This window comes from Schistocerca serialis, chromosome 1 (assembly GCF_023864345.2).
Source record: "Schistocerca serialis cubense isolate TAMUIC-IGC-003099 chromosome 1, iqSchSeri2.2, whole genome shotgun sequence".
NCBI classification, from domain to species: domain Eukaryota; kingdom Metazoa; phylum Arthropoda; class Insecta; order Orthoptera; family Acrididae; genus Schistocerca; species Schistocerca serialis.
In genome coordinates this window covers 258,832,756-258,856,577 of record NC_064638.1, presented here as the reverse complement: position 1 = coordinate 258,856,577, position 23,822 = coordinate 258,832,756, and the positions used below count along the sequence as shown (strand labels likewise).

General features: G+C 43.7%; 1 protein-coding gene across 1 annotated transcript in view; it reads right to left on the bottom strand.

Annotated features, from left to right (window-relative positions):
• Positions 1-23,822, bottom strand: part of LOC126464665 (zinc finger protein 236) — an 864,481-nt gene that overhangs the window by 449,659 nt on the left and 391,000 nt on the right. Inside the window, exons 5-6 of the mRNA XM_050096252.1 lie at positions 11,494-11,934; positions 10,988-11,380 (exon numbers count right to left, since the gene is read on the bottom strand). Of these exons, the coding sequence (XP_049952209.1) occupies positions 10,988-11,380; positions 11,494-11,934 (834 nt within the window). The remainder of the gene's footprint in view (positions 1-10,987; positions 11,381-11,493; positions 11,935-23,822) is intronic.

Sequence of the window (23,822 nt, the reverse complement as noted above, 5' to 3'; positions counted from 1 at the left end):
AGGATAACTTTTCGATTCAGCAACTGTATAAATCATGTGGGTTTGAGGTGAAGAACCTATTGACCCACGTTTGCAGAGCAATTTCATCCAGCAAAGAAATTGCTTGAAGGCTGTTCAATAGAGGGCCGAAAAGGGGAAAATCTGAACACCAAGATCAGGTGAATATGGTGGGTGTGGAGTAACTTCCCAACTCAACTCCTAAATAGTATTTTTTGTAAGCATAGCAGAATGCGAGTAGACTTATGGTAGAGAAGCATCACTTCATGCAGTGTTCCTGGTCGTTATTCTTGGACTGCGTCTGCAAGATGACTTAGTTGTTCACAATATATGTCAACAGTGTTGGATACATCTTGACGAAGCAAATTTTAGTACACAACGCTGTCCTAGTTCCGTCAGATGGGACTTTATAACAGAAGATAAATAAAAGAGTTAAAGGTTATGAATCGATATAATAGATACATTACTTGACATAAACTTAAGTAATATAGAATAATTTATGCTTGGAATGGTGGCCAATTGTAACACCGCAGAACCAAAGCTTTGGAATTAAATTGAGGCCTATAAGTTTTTTTTTCTATCTCTTGTGGAAATACAGAAACAAGTGAAAAATTTAAAGTTACCCTGTGTGTCAGAGTCCATGTTTAACTACTGGTTTCCCATTAACTGTCAGGGTTAATCAGTTCAGACATCAGAGGATGGTAAGTGTATAGAACCAGGCCCAGTTGTGCAAAGGGGTGTTCAAATTAACCTTGAGTTTCATGACAGCTTTTCTTAACGAAATTGTAAAATTATTTTCAATGTAATTAAAACTTCATGTGAGCGTTTAGTTGCACAGAAAGTGTACAGTAGCTATTTCCACAAAACAGGAAAATTATTTACATAAACATTATCAACATTATCATGATAGTTTCTGTTTACTCACACTGAGTTATGACTTGGCAAAACCGTCATTTTAATTGATTGACAGCATATTTAAATGTATGATGAGCAATCTAAAAAGTGTCTGTTCCAGGTACTTAGCTACAATACGTGATTCCCCACTCCCTCTTTTGTATTGTTTTCCCATCAACACACAAGATGCTGAGGTGTCTTGTCATGTGATAACTACATTACCTAGAAGAAATCATCTTGCAACAGAAGCTGATGTGTTGGTAATGGATGTGGTCACACAGCCAAAAGAACTACACTGTCAGAACTTGGCAATGAGAATTATGTTGTTTTAAGTCACTTCCTTCATACAAGAGGTAAGAGGCACACAAGTACACTCTGGGAACTTGACTTGCTGGAATCAGGTCCATATCCTGGTGGTGGAGTGGTAGAATATATTGTGTGTGGAAAAAAAAACTGTTACACATTTCTACAGGAAGTAGTACTGGTCAAAACTTGAAAAGAGAAGCTCCATATCTGGGAGCCAGTGCCTCTTGAGATATGATCCACTTAAGTTGTCATGAATAATGTGTAGTACTCATTCATCACAAGAGACAGCATAGCAGATCACCACAATACACATCAGTGTATGGGCAGCAACTGTTGGTGGCAGACTTATAGGACCATACACTTTACCAAAGATATTATCAGACCCAATATGTGGCTGATTTCTGCAAATCAATTACCAGTGCTAATGAAAAACGTTACCCTTTCAGAAAGACAATTTTGTGATTTACGTGTATGCACGATGGTGCACGATCTCATTTTCTATGGATCGCAAGGTAGACTTACCACACCATTTTATGTGTGATGGACTGGTCAGAGAGGTCTGGTATCATGGCCTTCCCATTCACAAGACCTGAGTCCGTTGGGTTTCTGCGTATGGGGAAATTTAAATACCAAACTCATCAATAATGTGCAGCCATTACAGGAGCAAGTGAGCAGTCCATATATGGCAGTCGGAATGGCGTCAGAAGTATATAAAAGAGTGTGTAACTGATTGCAAAGAAGGGCCAAATCTGGTGTCAGGACGCATGGTAGCCACAAGCAACATTTCTTATAGTGTCTGCTTCTAGATAACAACACAAATGGGAATGAAGGGACAGATTGGTCCATATCTCAACAGGTGTATATCATTATGGGTATTTTTTTCTAGTTTTGACCAATAATATCTCCTGTAGGAATATGTGACTTTTTTTAAAAAATACCTTGTATATTCATCACCTGCAATTAGGCACCATAGAGAGAACAGTTGGCAGTGTACAATTTCTAGTCAGCAGGCATTGTGCCATGTTCCACTGTTAAGGCATAAAGCTCTCTGTAGTGTCCTGTGGAGCGAAAGTGTATGAATCTTTTGATACAAATCTAGGAGGAGGAGGAGGAGGATATTAGTGTTTAACGTACCGTCGACAACGAGGTCATTAGAGACGGAGCGCAAGGTCGGGTGAGGGAAGGATGGGGAAGGAAATCGGCCGTGCCCTTTCAAAGGAACCATCCCGACATTTGCCTGAAGCGATTTAGGGAAATCACGGAAAACCTAAATCAGGATGGCCGGAGACGGGATTGAACCGTCGTCCTCCCGAATGCGAGTCCAGTGTACAAATCTAGGACTTTGATGCAAATGTAGGACCTGGGGACTTTCTTGGAGCTAGGGTTCTGCACTGAGGTTGTACACCTTACTTCTTTTTATTCTACCTTAATCTGTAAACAAAAGCATATGCTGTATGAAGGTTCATCTGATTTATCCACACAATATAACATCTCGCTAGCGCTCAGTTTCATATGCAACCTGTGTGACATTAATCTCCCAGAGTAATTCACACAGTAGACCCACAACTGAGAGGAATTCTAATACCTATCCAGATACTCAGGTTTAGACTTTCTGTAGTTTTCTTAAAACGCTTGAGGCAGGATTAGAGTCGTGCATGGTGAATGTTTCACCTTGTTCAGGCAGTGTTTTGCGTCCTGGTTCAGTAGAGATTTCTTGCGAGATCACACAGCGATGTCCAGCCTCCTGGGTTAGCCAGGCCAGACTGACATCTCTCACCTGCTCATCGCTTCCTCAGCGTGCTGAGTTAGTTATCTGGTGGGCCAGCTTCTTGCCTCTGCTGGTGTAAATTTTGCTTCTGTCTTATAGCGCTGTATCTATTCTCCCTTGTTTTTACTTTGATCAACTTTCGAAAGGCAAGTTGGCAGCGGCTTCAATCAATCTTTCTGCCTGCAATACTCACTGTAGTGCCAGTTCCCAAGGTTTTTCTTAGAGCCAACCAGATACAGTATCCTTGTTGGTATGTAAATGATTATAAGAACGCATGTGGCAGCAATAACTGCTATAATATCTAATATTATAATATCTACTACAATATCTAATATTCTAATAGCTCACATTCAAAAATAAAATACGTTTCTTTCTTGTAGGGTGAAATCACAGTGTAAGAATCCATTGACACAAAGCAGGAATCAGATAGTACAAGATGTCAAACACACTTTCTCCTCTGAGTTTCAGCATGTTGGGGCAGGCACAAGGCAAGCTGCAGTACAGGCAAGAGAGGACCAGGAATTTATAAACAGAGAATACTGAGCTGTAGGCTCGTGAGCCGACATTATTATGGGCTGGCTTGCAAACCCATTGCCTGTAGTATGGAAGGCTGCATACAGCTCAGCTGCCTGGTAGGATAGGGGGCAGCCTGTATGGGCCACTGTTTGAGATAAGAGCTGGATGAGTTGAAGACTGCACTGTGCGTTACTCTATGCAGAACAGTTCCATTTGGAAGGACGCAGCCAATTTCTTTCCCTATCTGTGTTCCAACTCCAATGACTTTGTCATTAGTTGGATGTTAAAGAATCTTCCTTCCTTCCTTACTGAAGTCTCTTCTTCCTCAACTGCATCAAAGTGCTTAGTGCAAGTATTATATATAGCTATAAAATAAGGTGATTATGTGTACATACATGCAGTACAGAACAAGTCATCCCTTAGCACAAGTCTATCTATGCCAATCCACTTGAAATTCTCATTCTCTGCAGCTGTGGTACCGGTTCAATCTGATTATGAAAAAGGAAAGTCCAAAATAATTCCATAACCACTAAATGCTCACATTGGGCAGTACAATGTGCTCATCTCACAGTAAACATGCATCAGCTCAGTTACATCCTTTTTCCCACCTAAGGTATTAATTCCAAACGCAAGATTACATAATGTACTACAAACGTTTGCTGAATGATAGGGCAGGGCGGGAAATGGGAACAAAATATTTTTTCGACGTTTTGTGAATATCTGTTTCATATTCTCATTGGCTAAGAGCTTCTGAGAAGAATATTACAAAATGTATCCGTCAGTCTTTGCTCTCTATTCATTGCTGACTGACGACTTTATATTTTTCCACCAATCCAGGTCTACTGAAGCTTATACTGATTTAATTCTTTTAAAAGACATAAGTTATTACGAAGAGGGGTAACATAATTCGTTGTTAATTCCATAGTCATTCGTCTCTTTTATAAACCTACGAAACTGAGTTAAACTGAGATTATTTTATTTCATTTCCAACTGAGTGCAGTAAAGTATTTTTTATTAGTATCTGCTGTATGAAACTGTGACACTCCTTTATTAGTAGTCATATGCATATTTTGGGGCCCCAATCATCAGTTTAGTCTTCGAACATTCATATTTTTAGGGTATTTTTACGAAAAATACCTAATGTACACGTTTACGTGAGATAAACTTTAATTTTTATTATACACTCTGGAAGTGTAAGCTGAAGTACTTTTTAATAAACTCATAAGGAATTTCTCGTGTGTGAGGTCGCAAACGGCCAATGATGTTTTCGATACTCAACACCCCACATATTGTCTACCTTTCAATAGCAATATTGGCGGCCAATGGCAACAGGCGGCGAGACTACAGATATCCAATAGTGAGCACGGCCTGAGGCTACGGAGTGTAGTTGAACTGCTTAAATGACGCGTAACTCACAGCAGTGCTACAGTGCTAGTGGTGTTGACACAAAGCAGAGCAACAGCAGCGATAAACAAAGAAAACATTGCATTTTACCTACAGCAACAACTGCCGAAGCTGACATTTTGTCAGAAAGGAATCCAAAGAATTTGGCAGAGTGAGAAAGAAGTGGCAGATGAAATATTAGCGTTTCTACAAGATGAGTCACTGGAAAGTGTGGTATCGTATTCATTAGACTGTGTGGAGAATGTACATGAGGGGTACAATGATTACAATAAGTGCTCAACAATAGAAGTGATACTGAAACAGGTGTCGAGCCCTGTAGCTCATCATCCTTGTCGCATCAGGAGCCACATATCGCATCTCCAGTGAAACACATTAAAGGACAATCGTTGAGCAAGAAGCGGGTACTAAACGTTGTTAGGTTCATGGACGATCACCTGCAACACAGTAAAAAAAAACATTATGAACAGATTTCGAATATGTCTGCAGCAGTAAGACCACGTAGTGCATAAGGAAGCCTATGGATATTCAAGGGATGACAAGGCGCACTTACTACAAAAACTGAAGTTTGCGCGTTTGAGGGTGCTCGATACAATTTGTAGGATGTGCATGACTGGCCTGCTACGTTATGCACATCAAACTGTGCAAGGTAGATTACAGTGACTTCTGTGGAACCAGTGGATAGTTGCATAACTTCAAATAGTGCTACAGAATTGGAAGACGTAGGACAACGAAGTTCCAAGCAAAGCGTCGATTTGACGATGGACAGCAAACTGCAGAATCGGCACAAAAATTTGTACATGAGATAAAAAACTTATCCCATCGTTCACTAGGGAGTATGGTTTCTGCTCTGGCCAATTGGGATTTGAAGAGGAAATGCACAGAAACGCATACAAAATGAACTCTGGGCATCAGAGGTACAGAGAGTTGTATCGAGGTCAACTAACATCACTGCCTTAACGCCTTTGTATACAATTACGTCTGTTAATTTGGATCGTAAATTGACTAGAAAGTTATTTATTGTGCAGTAAGAAAATGATGGTGCCCTGTCCGCTACCATTCTTTATCATGTGCGTGATCTTGCAAGCACAGTACGGAATACTTACGTCACAGCAAGCATGAGTGGGAAAAAAGGAGTAAGAAAATTACAATTATGGTATGAGCACTGCTTTTGGTCAATAGCCGGTCAAAATAACTTCCTTTTGCTTGATTCCTGGGGTACATATAAACATTACATTCTTTTAGAGCAAACTATCCCTAGGACAGATTCAGCGTCTGGATGTTTGTTTTTCCATGCCCATTAAACATATTTTCGGACTATTTACAGCTACACCTTAAAGTATAGCCAGTTTCACGATAAGATCCATGCAGTCTGTTTTGCGTTCGGTTGCATGCCAATACATTCCATCATTTCTCATCACTCTGTTACACCAATATGATTCAACACACATCAAAAAAAAGTTTTCCATCACTCCAGTTCCCAGAACTCCTGAAGGTAGACGTTGACTGTGGATACTGTATCACAGACACAGTCGCTTTTTGCCGGCTGGTGTGGCCTTGCGGTTCTAGCGCTTCAGTTTGGAACCGCGTGACCGCTACGGTCATAGGTTCGAATCCTGCCTCGGGCATGGATGTGTGTGATGTCCTTAGGTTAGTTAGGTTTTAGTAGTTCTAAGTTCTAGGAGACTGATGACCTCAGCAGTTAAGTCGCATAGTGCTCAGAGCCATTTGAACCATTTTTGAACACAGTCGCTTTGACTGCTCAGATATGATACTAAACCCGCCTAAAGACGAAGACAACCATGCATGAGCAGCGCCTAATACACGCAGGGGGTCCGACAGCCGATCAGTTCCAATCATTCCACCAGGAAGGAGGTACACGGCTCGTGTTGTCTTCAGAACAACTATGCCTAGACTAGGGTGACCAAATTATGTTCGGTGAAAACCGGGACACATTCACCCGGTTGCCAATGGACACCTCATTCCACAAGTACCCAGGTTTCTTAATTTTAAATATTAATGTTTTGTTGATACATTTTGGAAAAGGGTATTTTTCACTGCCTCCAGCATTCTTGATCATGTCTTTGTTCTTTGAGACACAGTGATAAAACTCGGCACAATCCACTTTTTAGTTGTACAGGATCTGCAGGATTGCTTCAAGAGAGTCCACTTCCATTCTGTTTCTTTCATCAGTCCACTGGCTATTCATGAACGAAAATATTCTTTCCACATAGGCATTATGGGCTGGGATTGCAAATAAATACCTTGCAATTACAAGCAACTCAGAGTAATAATGAAGACAGTCACAGCTTTTAGAAAAACTCACCCACTTCTCATGACATTCCAATGGTGTTGTTTTTTTTTTTCATCATTCCACTTGTGAAGACTTCCTTCAACAATATTTGTCAGTATGCCGAACTGATCAAAGAGAATAGAATCATCGATTTCAATCTCCTTACTCTTCAAATAAGAAACTGTCTCTTCAACACTTTCCCATTTTGGCACTCTCTTCAGTAACATCCAATCAAACACCGGCAATGAGGGTAAATATGAGGCGCTCCACTTGCTGAGATAGTCTACACAAATGTCACAAAACTTGTTAACTACTTCTCTAAAACTCCTTTCCGCTGCTTCTGATACTTCTGTTCTTTTAAGGACAGATTTAACATTAAAAGAAATGAACTGCTGTTCTCTCCTCTTAGTAACAGTTTCCAGAGTATTTTTCAAAACATCATTTACCTCTATTACACTTTTCGTGCTTCCGTCAATTTCCTTTATCCCATGCTGCAAAGTGCTAAGCTGACTGTGAATAAACCATGAGTAGGCTTCACTTAAAGGGTTACTGAAAAACTGAACCAGTATTTTGGGGGCTTTGTCTTCATTTAGGAAAAAATCTTTTAACTGTTCAAACAGGCGGATTACTCTTTCAACTGCTGGAAACAGTGATAACCAGCGAGTTTTCGAGTGACATTACATTCATATATTCAGCTCCCACATAATCACAGAACTCCTTTAGCCTCTCTGTTCTAACAGTATATATGTAAAAGTGTGAGTATACCTTCATGACGATAGTTTAAACATCACAGCTTAAACTGTCAGCAGATGTCTGCACGCTATTGTGTAAAACATATGCAGGGCACCCTATGCCTTCAATGTTTTCATGAAATGTTGCCTTTAATTTGGTAAATACGTTGCATTTGCCTTGTCTTTTTAAACCACCAGAGTTTGTGTTCACCTTCAAAAGTTTGCTCTGAATTCCCTGATTAATATCGAAAAACTGAACAACAAACGGAAATATTTTAGTGGCCTTATGATTGCTGGCATCAGTGGATATCCCGTAGAAAGAAGACTTTTTGATGTATTCAAGGCATTCCTTTACAGTCTGGAGAGCAATAACTCCTTTCACTAAGGCTGACACTTTAGTTCTTGCTGAACTAAACTTTTTTGCAATGGAAGAATCATCAAACATAATGCTGTTAAGCTTATTAGTACAGTCACTAGATCTATAAGTTTGGTGATGTTTTACCGTGTGGTAGGCTAGTGTAAGCTCGGCTTGACTGATGTTTCACAAAATAATTTTGTAGAGTTTTACTGCAGCTCGGTGCACTGTATCTGTTAATGGGTTTCTTTGACCTGATGTGATCAACTATGTCGGAACGTCCACCATGACTTATACTAATAAAACAGTTACATAAGGAACACACTGCTTCATAATCAAAACGACCTTTCTTAATGAAATTCCATTCCCTGGAATAATAGTCACTGAACTTGTAGGCACGTTTCAGCATTGCGTTTCACAGTGCTGCAGCAATAATACCACTAACATGAGAAAAAACTATTGCAGTTTGTCTGACAAAACATCAACTACTACACGGTTCTGACAATGAGTGCGTAAGTGGCGCGACAATCGGACGGTTTCATAGCTCTGTTACAATAATACAACTTACTACTTGTTCGCCAAAGTACCGCTCAAAGTAAATTATTGCCTGAGTGTATCAATACTGATACTGTGATTACTAGTATGGGACAATGGAGGTTTTAGACAAATAAGCTAAAATATATAAGTCCTTTAATATAGCGAAATCCCAAAAATGTGAGAAAGATTCAGGAAATGTATTTAAAAACTGAATTCTGGGACTTTTGAGCGTCCCGAAACAAATTTTCGGGACACCGGAACACAGGGATGAAAACCAGGACAAGCCCGGTTTTCCGGGACGTTTGGTCACCCTAGCCTAGACCGTCAAACCCGCGGTTCGATCGTGTCCGCATTGATACTTTGTGCCAGGAAGGGCTCTCAGAAAGGGAAGTGTCCAGGTGTCTCAGAGTGAAGCAAAATGATGTTCAGACATAGAGGAGATACAGAGAGAGGAACTGTGATTGACAAGCCTCGCTCAGGCCGCCCAAGGACTATTATTGCAGTGGATGACCGTTACCTACGAAATATGGCTCGGAGGAATCCTGACAACAACCCCACTATGTTGAAAAAATCTTTTTGTGCAGCCACAGGACGTCGTGTTACGACTCAAACAGTGTGTAATAGGCTGCATGATTAGTAACTTCACTCCTGACATCTATCGCGAGTTCCATCTATGCAACCACGACACATGCAGCGCGGTACAGATTGGCCCAACAACATGCCAAATGGACCACTCAGGATTGGCATCATGTTCTATTCACCGATGAGTGTAGCATGTGCCTTGAACCAGATAATCGTCGGAGACGTGTTTGGAGGCAACCCGGTCAGGCTGAACGCCTTAGACACACTGTCCAGCGAGTGCAGCAAGGTGGAGGTTCTCTGATGGGGTGGCATTATGTGGGGCCAACCTATGCCGCTGGTGGTCATAGAAGGCGCCGTAATGGCTGTACGATACGTGAATGCCATCGTCCGACCGATAGTGCAACGATATTGGCAGCATACTGGCCAGGCATTCGTCTTCATGGACGACAATTCACGCCCCCATCTTGCACATCTTGTGAATGACTTCCTTGAGGATAACGACAGCGCTTGATTAGAGTGGCCAGCACGTTCTCCAGACATGAAACCTATCGATCATGCCTGGAATTGATTGAAAAGGGCTGTTTATGGACAATATGACCCACCAATCACTCTGAGGGATCTACGCCGAATCGCCCTTGGGGAGTGGGACAATATGGACCAACTGTGCCTTGATGAACTTGTGGATGGTATGCCACGACGAATACAGGCATGCATCAGTGCAAGAGGATATGCTACAGGGTATTTAGAGGTACCAGAGTGTACAAAAAATGGTTCAAATGGCTCTGAGCACTATGCGACTTAACTACAGAGGTCATCAGTCGCCTAGAACTTGGAAGGAATTAAACCTAACTAATCTAAGGACATAACACACATCCATGCCTGAGGCAGGATTCGAACCTGCGACCATAGCAGTCACTCGGCTCCAGACTGTAGCGCCTAGAACCGCTCGGCCACCGCGGCCGGCCCCAGTGTGTACAGCAGTCTGGACCACCACCTCTGAAGTTGTCCCTGTATGGTGGTACAACATGCAATGTGTGGTTTTCATAAGCGATAAAAAGGGCGGAAATGATGTTTATGTTGATCTCTATTACAATTTTCTGTGCAGGTTCCTGAACTCTCAGAACCGAGGTGATGCAAAACTTTTTTTGATGTCTGTATATGGATTCTTTAGGAGTGGACATCTAACTGAATGTCCCACATGGTTTGTAACTCCCAAGAAGTTTGCCTTCGATCTTGATGGTGCAAATCTGTTGCTCACTGTGGTGTGCCATTTTTCATTCAGTGTTCATGGTGCAAGTTAAAGGTTTGTTTTGAACATTTCTTGAATGTTGATGATGTCCATTTAGTGTAGTGCGATACATACATCCCATAGAAGGTTGATCTCTGCACCTCCTGGACACTCATTTCCTGTTGTCCTCCTGATGGACTTGGTGAGTCAGTAGCAGCTAATATTTTTCATGTCATAATTGTGAACACAACACTTCGAGAGAGCCTTACTAAAGACTAACTTGAGACCCTGCACTCAAGGGGTTCCTTGTCAATCATTCAGTACAATAAAAGAACCACTACACACCACAAACCTAGAAGTGACAGTTGCAGCGACTTACCTCTGTGTCGCGCTGGCGGTGATCGCGGGAGCGGACGTGCTGCTCGAGATCGTGGGAAGTGTTGAAGTAGAAGTGGCAGGGCTGGCAGCGGAAGGGCGCCAGTCTGGTGATGGCGGGCATGTGGCGCAGCACCAGCTGGCGGTGTAGCTGCGGCGCGGCGGCGGCCCCGCGCTGCCAGTGGTAGTGCGACAGCAGGTGCTGGCCCCACTGGTGGCGCTGCAGCCGCGCGCGGCACGCCTCGCACTGCGCCAGCCGCTTCTGTCGCTGGCGCTGGTGTTGCTGCGGCCGCGGCTCCTGAGCTGCTGCTGGCCTCTGCTTGGCGGTGGTGGTGGCGGGCGGCGGAGGGCTCGAGGGGGCCACGGCTTGCGACGCCGCCTGGCGGTCTGCCTCTTCCTGCACACAATATTTGCTGCCATCATGTCTCTCCAGACCAGAAATGGAAGTGTCGGCACTTGCTTGCGTGCTGAGGGGAAGAAAGATTAGAACAGTTGCAGCGCAGTGTGTACCTGCAGGCGGCGGCGCTTGCTGGGCGCCCAGAGGTGGCTGTTGATGTAGGCGGCGGTGCGGCGCACGACCCGCTTGGCGCGCGGCCTCTGCTGCGGCTGCAGCTGCGGCGGGCGGCTGCTCTCCAGCTGTCGCTCGAGCAGGGTGCGCTTGAAGTGCAGCTCGGACTGCAGGTGACGCTGGTAGAGCGCGCGCGAGCTGAGCCGCCGGCAGCAGGCGCCGCACCAGTACTGCACAGTGCTGCCCTGCTTGCGCACCGCGCGGCCTCCGGGCACCCACTTGCCGCTCGTGTGCCCCGGCGGCGGGCCACCGCCCCCGCCCTCTTCCTCTTCGTCGTCATCTTCCGGCTCCTGGCGGCTCCTCGCCTGCTGCTGCTGCTGTTGCTGCTCTTTGGGTTGCTCGGTCTCTGGCCAACGACCGCTGGCGCTGCTGCCACCGGAAGCCTGCAGACGATGTTGACGTGTAAAAGTACAACCGACAATGTAAAGGATTCCACAGCCAGTGTCAATTTGAATAAAATTTATTTGGAAATTAGACCGTGTCGTTTTGAAACCACGAGGGGCGTTCAACAAGTAATACAACATATTTTGTTTTCTCGGCCAATTTCGGTTGAAAAAGGCAGAATTTATTGTGTGACATTGTGCAACATTCCCACTTCAGTCACTATACACTATGTGATCAAAAGTATCCGGACACCCCCAAAACAGGTGCATTGTGCTGCCCCCTACTCTCAGGTACTCAATATCAGCGAGCTCAGTAGTCATTAAACACCGTGAGAGAGCAGAATGGGGCGCTCTGTGGAACTCATGGACTTCGAACATGGACAGGTGATTGGGTGTCACTTGTGTCATACGTCCGCACGCGAGATTTCTACACTCTTAAACATCCCTAGTTCCACCGTTTCCGATGTGATAGTGAAGTGGAAACATGAAGGGACACGTATAGGACAAAAGTGTACAGGCCGACATCGATACCTCTCCTCAATGCAACATTCCATTATGAATGGGCTGCCATTCACCAAGGAAACTTACAGCGCCTGACTGATTGTATGCCTGCGTGAATGGAGGCTATCATCAAGGCTAAGGGTGGGCCAACACCACACTGAATTCCAGCATTACCGAAGGATGACGCCACGAACTTGTAAGTCATTTTTAGGCAGGTGTCCGGATACTTTTGATCATGTAGTGTAGCTTCATGAACTTCCAATAGGTGGAGGCACTACATGTTGGTAGTGCTGCCACGTTCGACCAGCAGTTGGAATAGTCAAAAGGATATCCTCGGTGGGTTCCTCGCCGTCTAACAGAAGACCACAAAGAGCAACGAAGGGCCACCTGTCCAGAATTGCATGCGTGGATGATGGGAAAGTTACTGATGCAGCAAGACGTTGAATCTGATATCTGTCAATGGAGTGGTACCATACAGGCCCTCCCAGGAAGATGGCATAAGGCCGTCGCACTGAATGGAGGTTGTGTTCAAAGAAAAGGGTTTTCTAACCAAACGAGTGTTGGTGATGTCGGAATCCTGAATAAAACCAACTTTCTTTCACAAACAAATTTGTTGCATTGCTTATTGAACACTCCTCGTACAACCACCATTAAAACCGATGCTTTGGCCTTCTTTGGAGCTGTTCTCTTCAGAGCGACTGAAACTGCCTGAAGAGAACTGCTGCAAAGATAGTTGACTCATCGTGCTCCGCCCTTCACTTTGTTCGGATCTGTCCTCCTGCAATTATGCCATTTTTGATTAGCTAAAGAAGGCTCTGAGAGGCAAATGCGCTCAGACGAGGACGCCAAGTAGTACGTTCAGAACTGGTTCACAGTGCAGCTCCAGGAATTTTAGAAGACCGCCACTCACCGCCTTGTGTCGCAGTGGGACAGATACCACAACAGGTCTGGCAATACTTTTGAAATAAAGTTAAAGGTTTCGTTTGCAAACCTGCATCTCGACTTCTTTTTTTTTATGTCCCACATACACAAGTGTTGAAGAACTCAACAAAGATAACATAATCCCACCATCAACCTAAGGACAGCAGGTGTGAGACCGACCCTAATGGTGCTGAGTCGACTGCAGTGCGCGAGAGAGAGGGCGAAGAAACATCGGATAGCTTGGTGGTAGTTCGCCAAGATGACCGGTAGTGCCTCGCCTAATGACATAGCTGCGTGCTGGGCCTGTACGGACATGCAGCACTCACCAAGATGAACCCACTTCTGAAGTTTCAGAGAGCGCAGATGCCATATGTTTCCTCTACTCACTACTACTTTGCACTGTCTTTTGACGTATCCAGCCTTCTTGTTTCCTTAGCCACGTGGAAGGAGCACATACCTTTTGGATCGCACTCAGCCAGAGTTTGCTTGCATGAAGGCGAGCGAGGGAGCTGCAACCTTCATTAAGCTATGCCGTGAGAAGAGCTGATGGTGGGTATTTTTTAAAAAATATATACCGTGAAGTTTACAAATAACCTGCAATCTAAGGACTATCACACATTGAAGCCCCCCGGAAAAGGCACAGAGGGTAGGCGCCCCGGCTGCCGTAACCTACTTATACCACGGTATGTGGGGCAAATTGTGACTGCCAGCTCTTTTTAACAAAATCTAATGGACACAGAGGTGGTCTGTTTGTCATTCATGGGATGATTACGTCTGGTAACTGGGTCGAGGACGCATACACATCATCTCAGTAAAAAATGGTTCAAATGGCTCTAAGCACTATGGGACTTAATATCTGAGGTCATCAGTCCCCTAGACTTAGAACTACTTAAACCTTACTAACCTAAGCACATCACACACATCCATGCCCGACGCAAGATTCAAACCTACAACCGTAGCAGCAGCGCGGTTCCGGACTGAAGCGCCAAGAACCGCTCGACCACAGCGGCCGGCTCAGCTCAGTAGTCACCATTCCTCTTTTACCACATGGGCGAAGACAACATTTTAATGGGTCTCGTGTATGGGAAGAATGCTGTCCTAATTTGTCATCTTCCCAGCCCCCTATATATAGTGCTTTAATGCACTACATCAGGTGAGATTAGTTCTGTAAAGATTCCTGAAACAGAGAGCCTCACACCTTCCTCTCCAACTTGTCCAATTGTGTATTTGTTTACATGCTCGGACTGCCGAATGGCTCTTCTCCTCCGCGCTCAAGCTTTCGCATGGTGGAGATTTTATTTACTTCCTCCGTGCTATTGTCTACGTATACAGGGTGTTACAAAAAGGTACGGCCAAACTTTCAGGAAACATTCCTCACACACAAAGAAAGAAAATATGTTATGTGGACATGTGTCCAGAAAGGCTTACTTTCCATGTTAGAGCTCATTTTATTACTTCTCTTCAAATCACATTAATCATGGAATGGAAACACACAACAACAGAACGTACCAGCGTGACTTCAATCACTTTGTTGCAGGAAATGTTCAAAGTGTCCTCCGTTAGCGAGGATACATGCATCCACCCTCCGTCGCATGGAATCCCTGATGCGCTGATGCAGCCCTGGAGAATGGCGTATTGTATCACAGCCGTCCACAATACGAGCACGAAGAGTCTCTACATTTGGTACCGGGGTTGCGTAGACAAGAGCTTTCAAATGCCCCCATAAATGAAAGTCAAGAGGGTTGAAGTCAGGAAAACGTGGAGGCCATGGAATTGGTCCGCATCTACCAATCCATCAGTCACCGAATCTGTTGTTGAGAAGCATACGAACACTTCGACTGAAATGTGCAGGAGCTCCATCGTGCATGAACCACATGTAATGTCGTACTTGTAAAGGCACATGTTCTAGCAGCACAGGTAGAGTATCCCGTATGAAATCATGATAACGTGCTCCATTGAGCGTAGGTGGATGAAACTAAAATGAGCTCTAACATGGAATTTTAGCGTTTCCGGACACATGTCCACATAACACCTTTTCTTTATTTGTGTGTGAGGAATGTTTCCTGAAAATTTGGCCGTACCTTTTTGTAACACCCTGTATATAATATGTCGTGTTTATAACTCTCTTTAACATACTGCAACTGACTAGAAAGTTGTGTTTCAGCATAGTACTAATAATAATAACAATAATAATAATAATAATAAAGTAATAGTGAAAATGTTGTTAGTAGCCATATTTATTATTATTATTATTGGCAATATTAATTGCGGGAATATATATACAGTATTGCCTGAATATAAAGAGAATGAAATTTTAAAAAGAAGAATATATCTTACCAAACGGCTGAAAACACCTCGTTCCAGATTTTGGTTGCATATCTAACGGCCTTCAGAGGCAATAAAAATTGGATTTTATATACTTTGTTTCATATAATTACTGACGAAATTTAACATTTTAAGTTGTTAAAATTTGCTCATTAAGAGGTATAAACTTACGTCAAAGGTTTAACGCAATAAATCAAATATTTAAGTTAGAAACAGTGCTTATGTCTTGAGGCAGAGTAACTAAAGGCGCGCAAATTACCCAGACTATATTCATCAAGTATTTCAGAATGAGAGCGCTTAGCGACTTCCAACAAACTTTACACTTCATTTCAAACCTTTTCGAAACTTTTTTTCGCTGACGCATCGCACAAAACAATGAAATGAAAAAGGGTTGTCCCTTGCTACAATTTTCCTGTTTAGGCAATAGAACTAGAGCATCAGAGGAGTTCTTGTCTTTAAAATACCAAAGGTGGGGGTGTCACTGGTAAATACTAGATGCATAAAACTGAACAGTAACAAACGTTATAAAGCTTGTTCTTAAGCCTCTGCCCATATGGTGGGATGGAAAACCACCCTCCCGCCATATTTTCTTTAGTGCATATGCGCGATGTAGCTCAGGTCTTATCCCCAGCTAATGTATTCTTCTAGCCCATAGTACTGAAGAGGTCGACTGGTCTGTGGTACACACTACCCAGATGGGGTTCCACCCGACCTTGTCGTTGACGCCCTTCCAATCCACTACTTGAGTAGACGGTTGTTAAAGTATACGAGTATGTGCAGGGTCTCCCTCCTAATAGTTGTGAGGCACATTTTCTCTGGTGTTTTGGCAGATATCTGTAATTCATTCTTTGCAATGCGTTGCCGGAGTCGCCCAAATAAATACGGCCGATCACATCTTGCATACGACACCCAGTGTCGACGGTAAGTGGCCCGCGCTGCCTGCTACCACCATGCAGCGACGCTGCGTCGTTATTGCTGGAGTAGCAGTAGTTCTTCCTCTTTTACTGACGCTGTTAATATACGTTGATGAAACGGATATCGCACTACACTAATTTGGGACCGGTCTCTCGAATCGACATATAAAATTCCACTTTCAGCATAGCATTTTAAGAATAATTTCGTTGTTAACAGGGAACAAGCCGCCACTTGCTGTAGACACGGGGCGTCTTATGAAAGATGTGATAACCGGTATTTGTTTGTGCTGACTCCAGCTACACATTGCAGGAACAAAATTGCAAATACCTGACGAAACATTAGAGCGAATGCGCCTGTTGTCTATTAGTAATGGTCAATACTCACGGATATAACAGGAACGACCATTCTAAGAAAGAAATCTAGTAAACATGAGCTGTAAAATGCATACCTTATGAGATATGAGTACCTCACTTTCTATACTGTGAAACAAATCTCTTCTATTACAAGATCTTTGCTTCTCATGTTTTGGGCCGCGCGGGCTAGCCGCGTGGTCTCGGGCGTCTTGTTACGGTTCGCGTGGCTCCCCACGTAGGAGGTTCGAGTCCTCCCTCGGGCATGGTTGTGTGTGTTGTCCTTAGCGTAAGTTAGTTTAAGTTAGATTAAGTAGTGCGTAAGCCTAGGGACCGATTACCTCCGCAGTTTGGCCCCATAGCCCTTACCACAAAGTTCCAATTTTTCATTGTTTTGGGCGAGGTAGTATGTACCAAAACAAGAAAAAATGGCCCAGTAAAGATCGGCTCTAAAATCCATAGCTTAAGAACTATGACCATCTAAAAATGGCTCTGAGCACTATGGGACTCTACATCTGAGGTCATCAGTCCCCTAGAACTTAGAATTACTTAAACCTAACTAACCTAAGGACATCACACACATCCATGCCCGAGGCAGGATTCGAACCTGCGACCGTAGCGGTCACGCGGTTCCAAACTGAAGCGCCTAGAACCGCACGGCCACACCGGCCGGCCCTATGACCATCTATTCACTAAAAGAGGTTTGTTTCACAGTAGCGAAAAAGAACAAGTGCTCATAGCTCTGAAGGTATGCGTTTTAGAGCCCATATTTACTACACTTTTTGCTTTGTGTGATCGTTCCTGTCATACTCTTGAATATTATCTATTCCTCCTGACACTCTCTGAATACAGATTGGAATTTCATCAGAGCACACTCCCGTTCTACCTCTGCTATTTTAGAAGCCATTCTGAGAAAAGCAACGGGACTGCTTGCAGGACTGTATTATATTTCATGTGTTACGCCTTTTCCTCTGACGCTTAGCTCCCTTTCACAGTCGCTAAGATGCAACTGATGTTGTGCACGCACGTGGCTTATGTGGTACTGTAGGTTCTGACTGTTATGGTGCTGTGATCCTGGTTCCGCATACACATTTTCTAACGCATCACTCGCAGTCACATCTTCCACATCACTAAATATATTTGCTATCGTGTCATTATTCACTCCCACCGCCACACCTCCAATTCACTGCCTCACCAACACAGTTAGACCGCAATAGACCGGTGATGCTGTATTGCAACATACCACCCCGGACTACAAGTCCATTTAAAAAATAAAAAAATTATTCACATTCATGTTACTACAGTGACGTTATGAAGGGTTGTCCAAACACCCGTACACTCTCGCAAAATCCAATCGGGGTAGCAGTCCGTACACATGAGGAAAGGAAGGCGGATTTTTTTATTTAGCTTATGGCATATAACACATCATATAGAAAAGACATAAAAATCATAAGACACAGAAATAAAGAGTAGTCACAGTGTGTAACATATAGTTGTAGATATAAAAGTGTTTAAAAATAGTGTATATAACAAACAAAAGTTCACAAACAAACATCCAGATTTGTGACATAATCTATTGCACTTTCAGTTGCGGTCAGAAACTCATTGGGGTCTCCTGCAAAACGTCTCAGAGGGCAATCTTCCACGATGTGACGAATCGTCTGCCGGTCCGCACCGCAGTCACATCTCGGGGTGGTGATTTTACCCCACCTGTGGAGGCTGTCTGCACATCTGCCGTTGTTTGTCCGAATTCGATTCAGGGTCGTCCAAGTTTTCCTTGGCAAATTGAATCCTGGTGGTTGGACATTGATGCATGGCATATTCTGCAGGTTTTGGGGCACAGATTCTCTCCACCGCATTTTCCAGAGGTTGCCATAATCCGGGTTGAGAGGATGCGTATTTTTTGCCTTTTTTAAAGAGGGGTGTCTTGAGCGCAATCTGTTCATCTCCAGGGCAAGAACATCCTTATGGATTGGCAGTTTCTCGTTGTTCAGCACTTTTCCATACTCACGTAAGAGAGCGTTCTCTCTGCGCAGGTCCGGTGGGGGAATGTTGCTCAGTATAGGTAGCCAGTGTAAAGGCGTTGGCTTTATTGTTCCTGATATCATCCTCATTGTGTAGTTTAGTTGAGCATCGATCAAGCCTGTGTGTTTACTGTTTAGCCATACCGGTGCGGCATATTCTGCTGTTGTGTAGACAAGTCCCAGAGCCGAAGATCTCAGCACAGCCGCGGAAGAGCCCCACGTGGTCCCACATAGCTTCTGTATGATATTATTTCGAGTTTTAAGTTTTGCGGCTGTATTACGTAGGTGTTCCTTGAATGTTAGGGTTCTGTCAAAGGTGACGCCTAGATATCTGGGGTAATTGTTATGGTTTAGCTGCCTGTTTTCGAAATGAACGTTGAGCTTTCTTTTTGCTTGGGCATTGTCGAGGTGAAAGCATGTCACCTCCGTTTTTGTTGCGTTTGGCCGTAATCTCCACCTTCGGAAGTAATCTCCCAGCTTTGTTAGATCCGCAGTTAATGTGTTTTCCGTTGCCTCCATTGATCTGCCTCTTGCAGCTATTGCCCAGTCGTCGGCATATCCGAATTTTTGAGAAGTGGTTTCAGGTAAGTCAGATATGTAGAGGTTAAACATCAATGGCGCCAGAACGGAGCCTTGTGGTAAACCATTGTTGAGCTTCATTTGGTCACTTTTTAAGTCGCCCATTATGACTCTGAAACTTCTATCTGTGAGCATGTTATCAATGAGGTTGGCCAGCTTATTACATGGTATGACCCGCAGCAACTTAAATATCAGGCCTTGTCGCCAAACGGTATCATAAGCGGCTGATAGGTCAATAAAGGCTACTGATGTTTTGAGTTTTTTCTGAAAGCTCGCCTCTATATGAGTTGCTAGGGAGAGGATCTGGTCGGTGCAACTGCGGTTGGGTCGAAAACCTGCCTGTTCAATCGGTACCACTTCAAGAATTTTTCCGCTTATTCTGTTGTAGATGATACGTTCCAACAGCTTATAGACACAGTTCAGCAGAGCGATAGGGCGGTAGTTTTGGGGCATGTCATTAGGTTTGCCTGGCTTTAGTATCGCTATAATCTTTGCTCGTTTAAGCTGGTGTGGGATATTACCCAGTTCTAAAATATCTGTTAAGAAGTTTGCGAGCCATGTTCTAGTATATTTTCCACAGTGAAGTAGGAATTCCGGGTGGATGCCATCGAAGCCGGGAGCCTTGCCACTTTTGATTTTTGACAAGGCTGCTGCAACTTCTTCCGCTGTGATAGGCTGTGAAAATTCGGAGGTAGGCGATGCCCTTTGTTTTAAGGATCTTAATTCACGTTTGACGGTCGTGGTGTGTGTTCTGTCCCTTGGTGCTCTTGAGGTTCTAACTATATGTGTGGCCACTTTGTTAGGGGTTATCGGGTGGGTGTCTTTTATTTTACGTTTACTGCCTCCCAGGTTACGGAGTAGGGTCCATGCTTGCCTACTGGATTTAGTGAAATCTAGATTCTCCACGGTGTCCATCCATTTTTCCCGTCGAGCTGCGTCTAAGCTGTGCAACAGTTCGTCCGCGATTTCTTGGTTGTTGGTTTTGGTAAATTCCTGGTACAGGTCTTCGCATCTCTCATTCCAGCCAGGGATGTACTCTTTCCGGTAGCCTCTGGGTACATTCCTCTTAGCCGTGGCGATGACTGCTCCCACAAATCTGTCATAGTTGTCCCTAGTCGGGGGTATCCAACCTAGACACTTGTCAAGGTTTTCTGCAAAGGTGGCCCAGTCTGCCTTCTGGAAATTCCATCGTGGGCGAGGAAAGGATTTTATGATTGGGATGTTAATTCCGACTTTTAAGATAACAGGGCGATGCTGGCTATGTGGGAAATCAGACAGGACTTCACGAGTTGCGGCTAGCGGTTGGTTGTTTTTGTTTTTAGTGACAAAACATAAATCAGGGTTATAATCTCGTCTCCATGCTGCTGATCGAAATGTTCCGCGGTCCTTGGCGTCGAAAATCAGGTGGGTGTTAGTCTCCTCACTCCAGCTCATCAGGGATTCACCGTTCTGGTCGTTTCGTGCGTACTTCCAGTTCTCATGGTGACTATTAAAGTCTCCTACGTAGACAGCAGGGTGGGGATATTCTTGGAGTACTTCTGGAGGCCATGGACAGCCGGGAGGCTTATAGATGTTAACTATAATGGTCTCGCCAATTTTGACAGCAACTTCATGTATGTTGTTGTCTGTAGATATCTTACACAGGGAAGCATTTTCTATCTTATTTCGTATGTAGGTTGCCACGCCGTAATTACGGTGATAGGTGGCTCCCAGTATCTCGAATCCAGGGATTTTTCCTCTAGAGGCCAGCTGATCTATGTTTTCCGCATGAGTCTCTTGTATCGCGACTACGTCGATTTTGTTCTGAGTGAGAACTCTCTGGAGAAATTCACATTTGCTCCTACTTATGCCTTCAATGTTTAGGTGGCAGACTCGGAGGCACGGTCCGAGTGCTCTAGTCAATTCTTCATCGTTCATTTGGTCGGTATCACTCATGATGTGTTTACCAGGAGATCCAGCACAGGATTATCTGGATTATCTGGTTGCCTTTAGTGCTAGTTCATTTAGCGTTACCCAGGGTGCACGTGTAGTATTCTACTACGGACGCGAACTAGCCTTACACCCCAGGAAGGCGGAGAACCGTATAGGATGCTACACCAACATGGTGGCTGGCTTGAAAGCCGCCAGCTTGGATTCAAGTCAAAATTTGCTATGTGAAGCTGGTTGTGTGACAACATATCAGACAGATAGAAAATTTTACCACAAAAACGATGACGTTATTTTGAACACAGTTTTATTCATTCTAGAGTTATAACTAATTATGGTTGGTAGTAGTGGTGTACTCGGCAGCGTGAGTGTTACGTACCAAAAGGCATCAAATGCAGTTTTGTTGCATGTGTTTAAATGTTACATAATATTTACTCATTCTCACCCTTTAACCGTTGTTTCCTCATTTACAGCTTACGAAAATTTCATTAATACAAGAAGAAAGCACCGAAATCATTGTGATGTCAGGAGAATAAAGCACACGGGTCATTGCTGACAATTTCAACAGTCGCCACCCGACCAAACAACCGTCACAGTGCAGTTGCCAAGCTTTTGGCCAAATTCGGGCAACAGCTTCCATCGAAAATAAACCGAAAGATGGACGATCAAAGTCCACCACCGATAAAGTAACAACAGTGAGTGTGCTGGCATCATTTAGGAAGAATCCAAAAAGAAGCATTCGTCGCCTAACGCAAAAATGTGGGATAAGCCGTACCTCAATTCTGCGAATTTTACCGCACTAATAATAGCACCTATACAAAATTCAACACCTCTATGAGGATGAACCAGACCGTCGGGTACAATCAGCAGAATGGGTGCCGCAGCAACTGCAGATAAACCCTCGTTTTCCCTATCAGGCACTGTTCAGCGATGAAGACAATTTCTTTATCAATGGTGAGGTGAACAAGCAGAATCACATATACTGATCAGATACAATTCCGGATTGATGCATCTAAAACATTCGGCTAGCAAAAAGTGTTGGTATGGTGTGGTGTATGGGGTACCCAAGTGGTGCGATAGGTTTTTTTTTTTTATTGAGGGTTCAATAACAGCCAACGGTTATATGAGGTTGTTGGATGAAGAAGTGTTTCCTTTGCTGTTAATGGAGGACCGGACATCTCTGGAGTTCTTCTAGCACGATGGAGCCCTGTCGCAATGTGGACGCTGTATGTTGGCGTACCTGGATGTGCAGATTCTCCAGAAGTGGATTGGTCGTTGGGGTGCAGTGGAGTGCCCACCATGATTACCAGATTTAACTCCTTTGGATTTTTATCTTGGGGGTCACGTCAAAGCTCTGGTTTTTGCCGTGAAAGTACGGAATCTGGTTCACCTTAAACAGCTCACTATTGATGGGTGCGGGAAAATTCAGCATGATATGGTGCTCAAAATTCATTAGCACTGGGTTCGGAGAATGGCATTAACACTTTGCCATAATGGACAGAATATCGAACCGTTCATGTGATTGTTGGTGTTCTCTCGGGAGTGTGTAACTTCGGCTTAATGCCATTGCGGAACGTAATACTCACGTTGCCGACCGTATCACAGCTGCCACACGTAATTAGTCATAACTCGACAACGAATAAAGCTATGTTCAAAAAAACAACGTCATCGTTTTTTTGGTAAAATTCTCTGTGTCTGATATGACCACATTCCCACTGGAAATTCTGAGTTGACTCCAAGACGTTGGCTTTCAAGATGGCCGCCATATTGGTGACATAGCCTATTAGATTTTCCCCTTTCGCTTCCTTATGGGTAGGGTATAGCGTCCCCAGCGAAATAATAATAATAAAAGACAGTATTTATAAAGAAGAGACATTTAAAATTTGAATAATAAGTGGACACTAGCCGCTCAGGCGAACATAAATATTTTTCCGTATTATAATAATTTCTCTGTGTAAGTTTTGAGGGCAAAGAAATATAACAAAATGATCTAAAGAGACGACAAGATACGCTCTTTTATTAATTTTTTAGTCGTCTTCACTTCTTCTCTCGTCTTGGTTGCGTATAGACGGACATCTTGCGAGTGCTGGCAAATGTAAGCATATTTTACTAATTAAGAAGATAATATATTGATTTAATATTATTGTTCACTTTTAATTTGTAAGAGGTGATCCCGATTTCACGTCCGCCTTCCTTGAATTAACCTGCATTGGAGTAATTTACAGTTCAACAATCGCAGCGGCCGATGCAGCCAACGACGCCATTACTTGTAAAATTTAGCAGAAGCGAAAAACTCGCCCGCTATTAACATAATATACATTTTTCTCCACAGCCGCCGGACGTTACA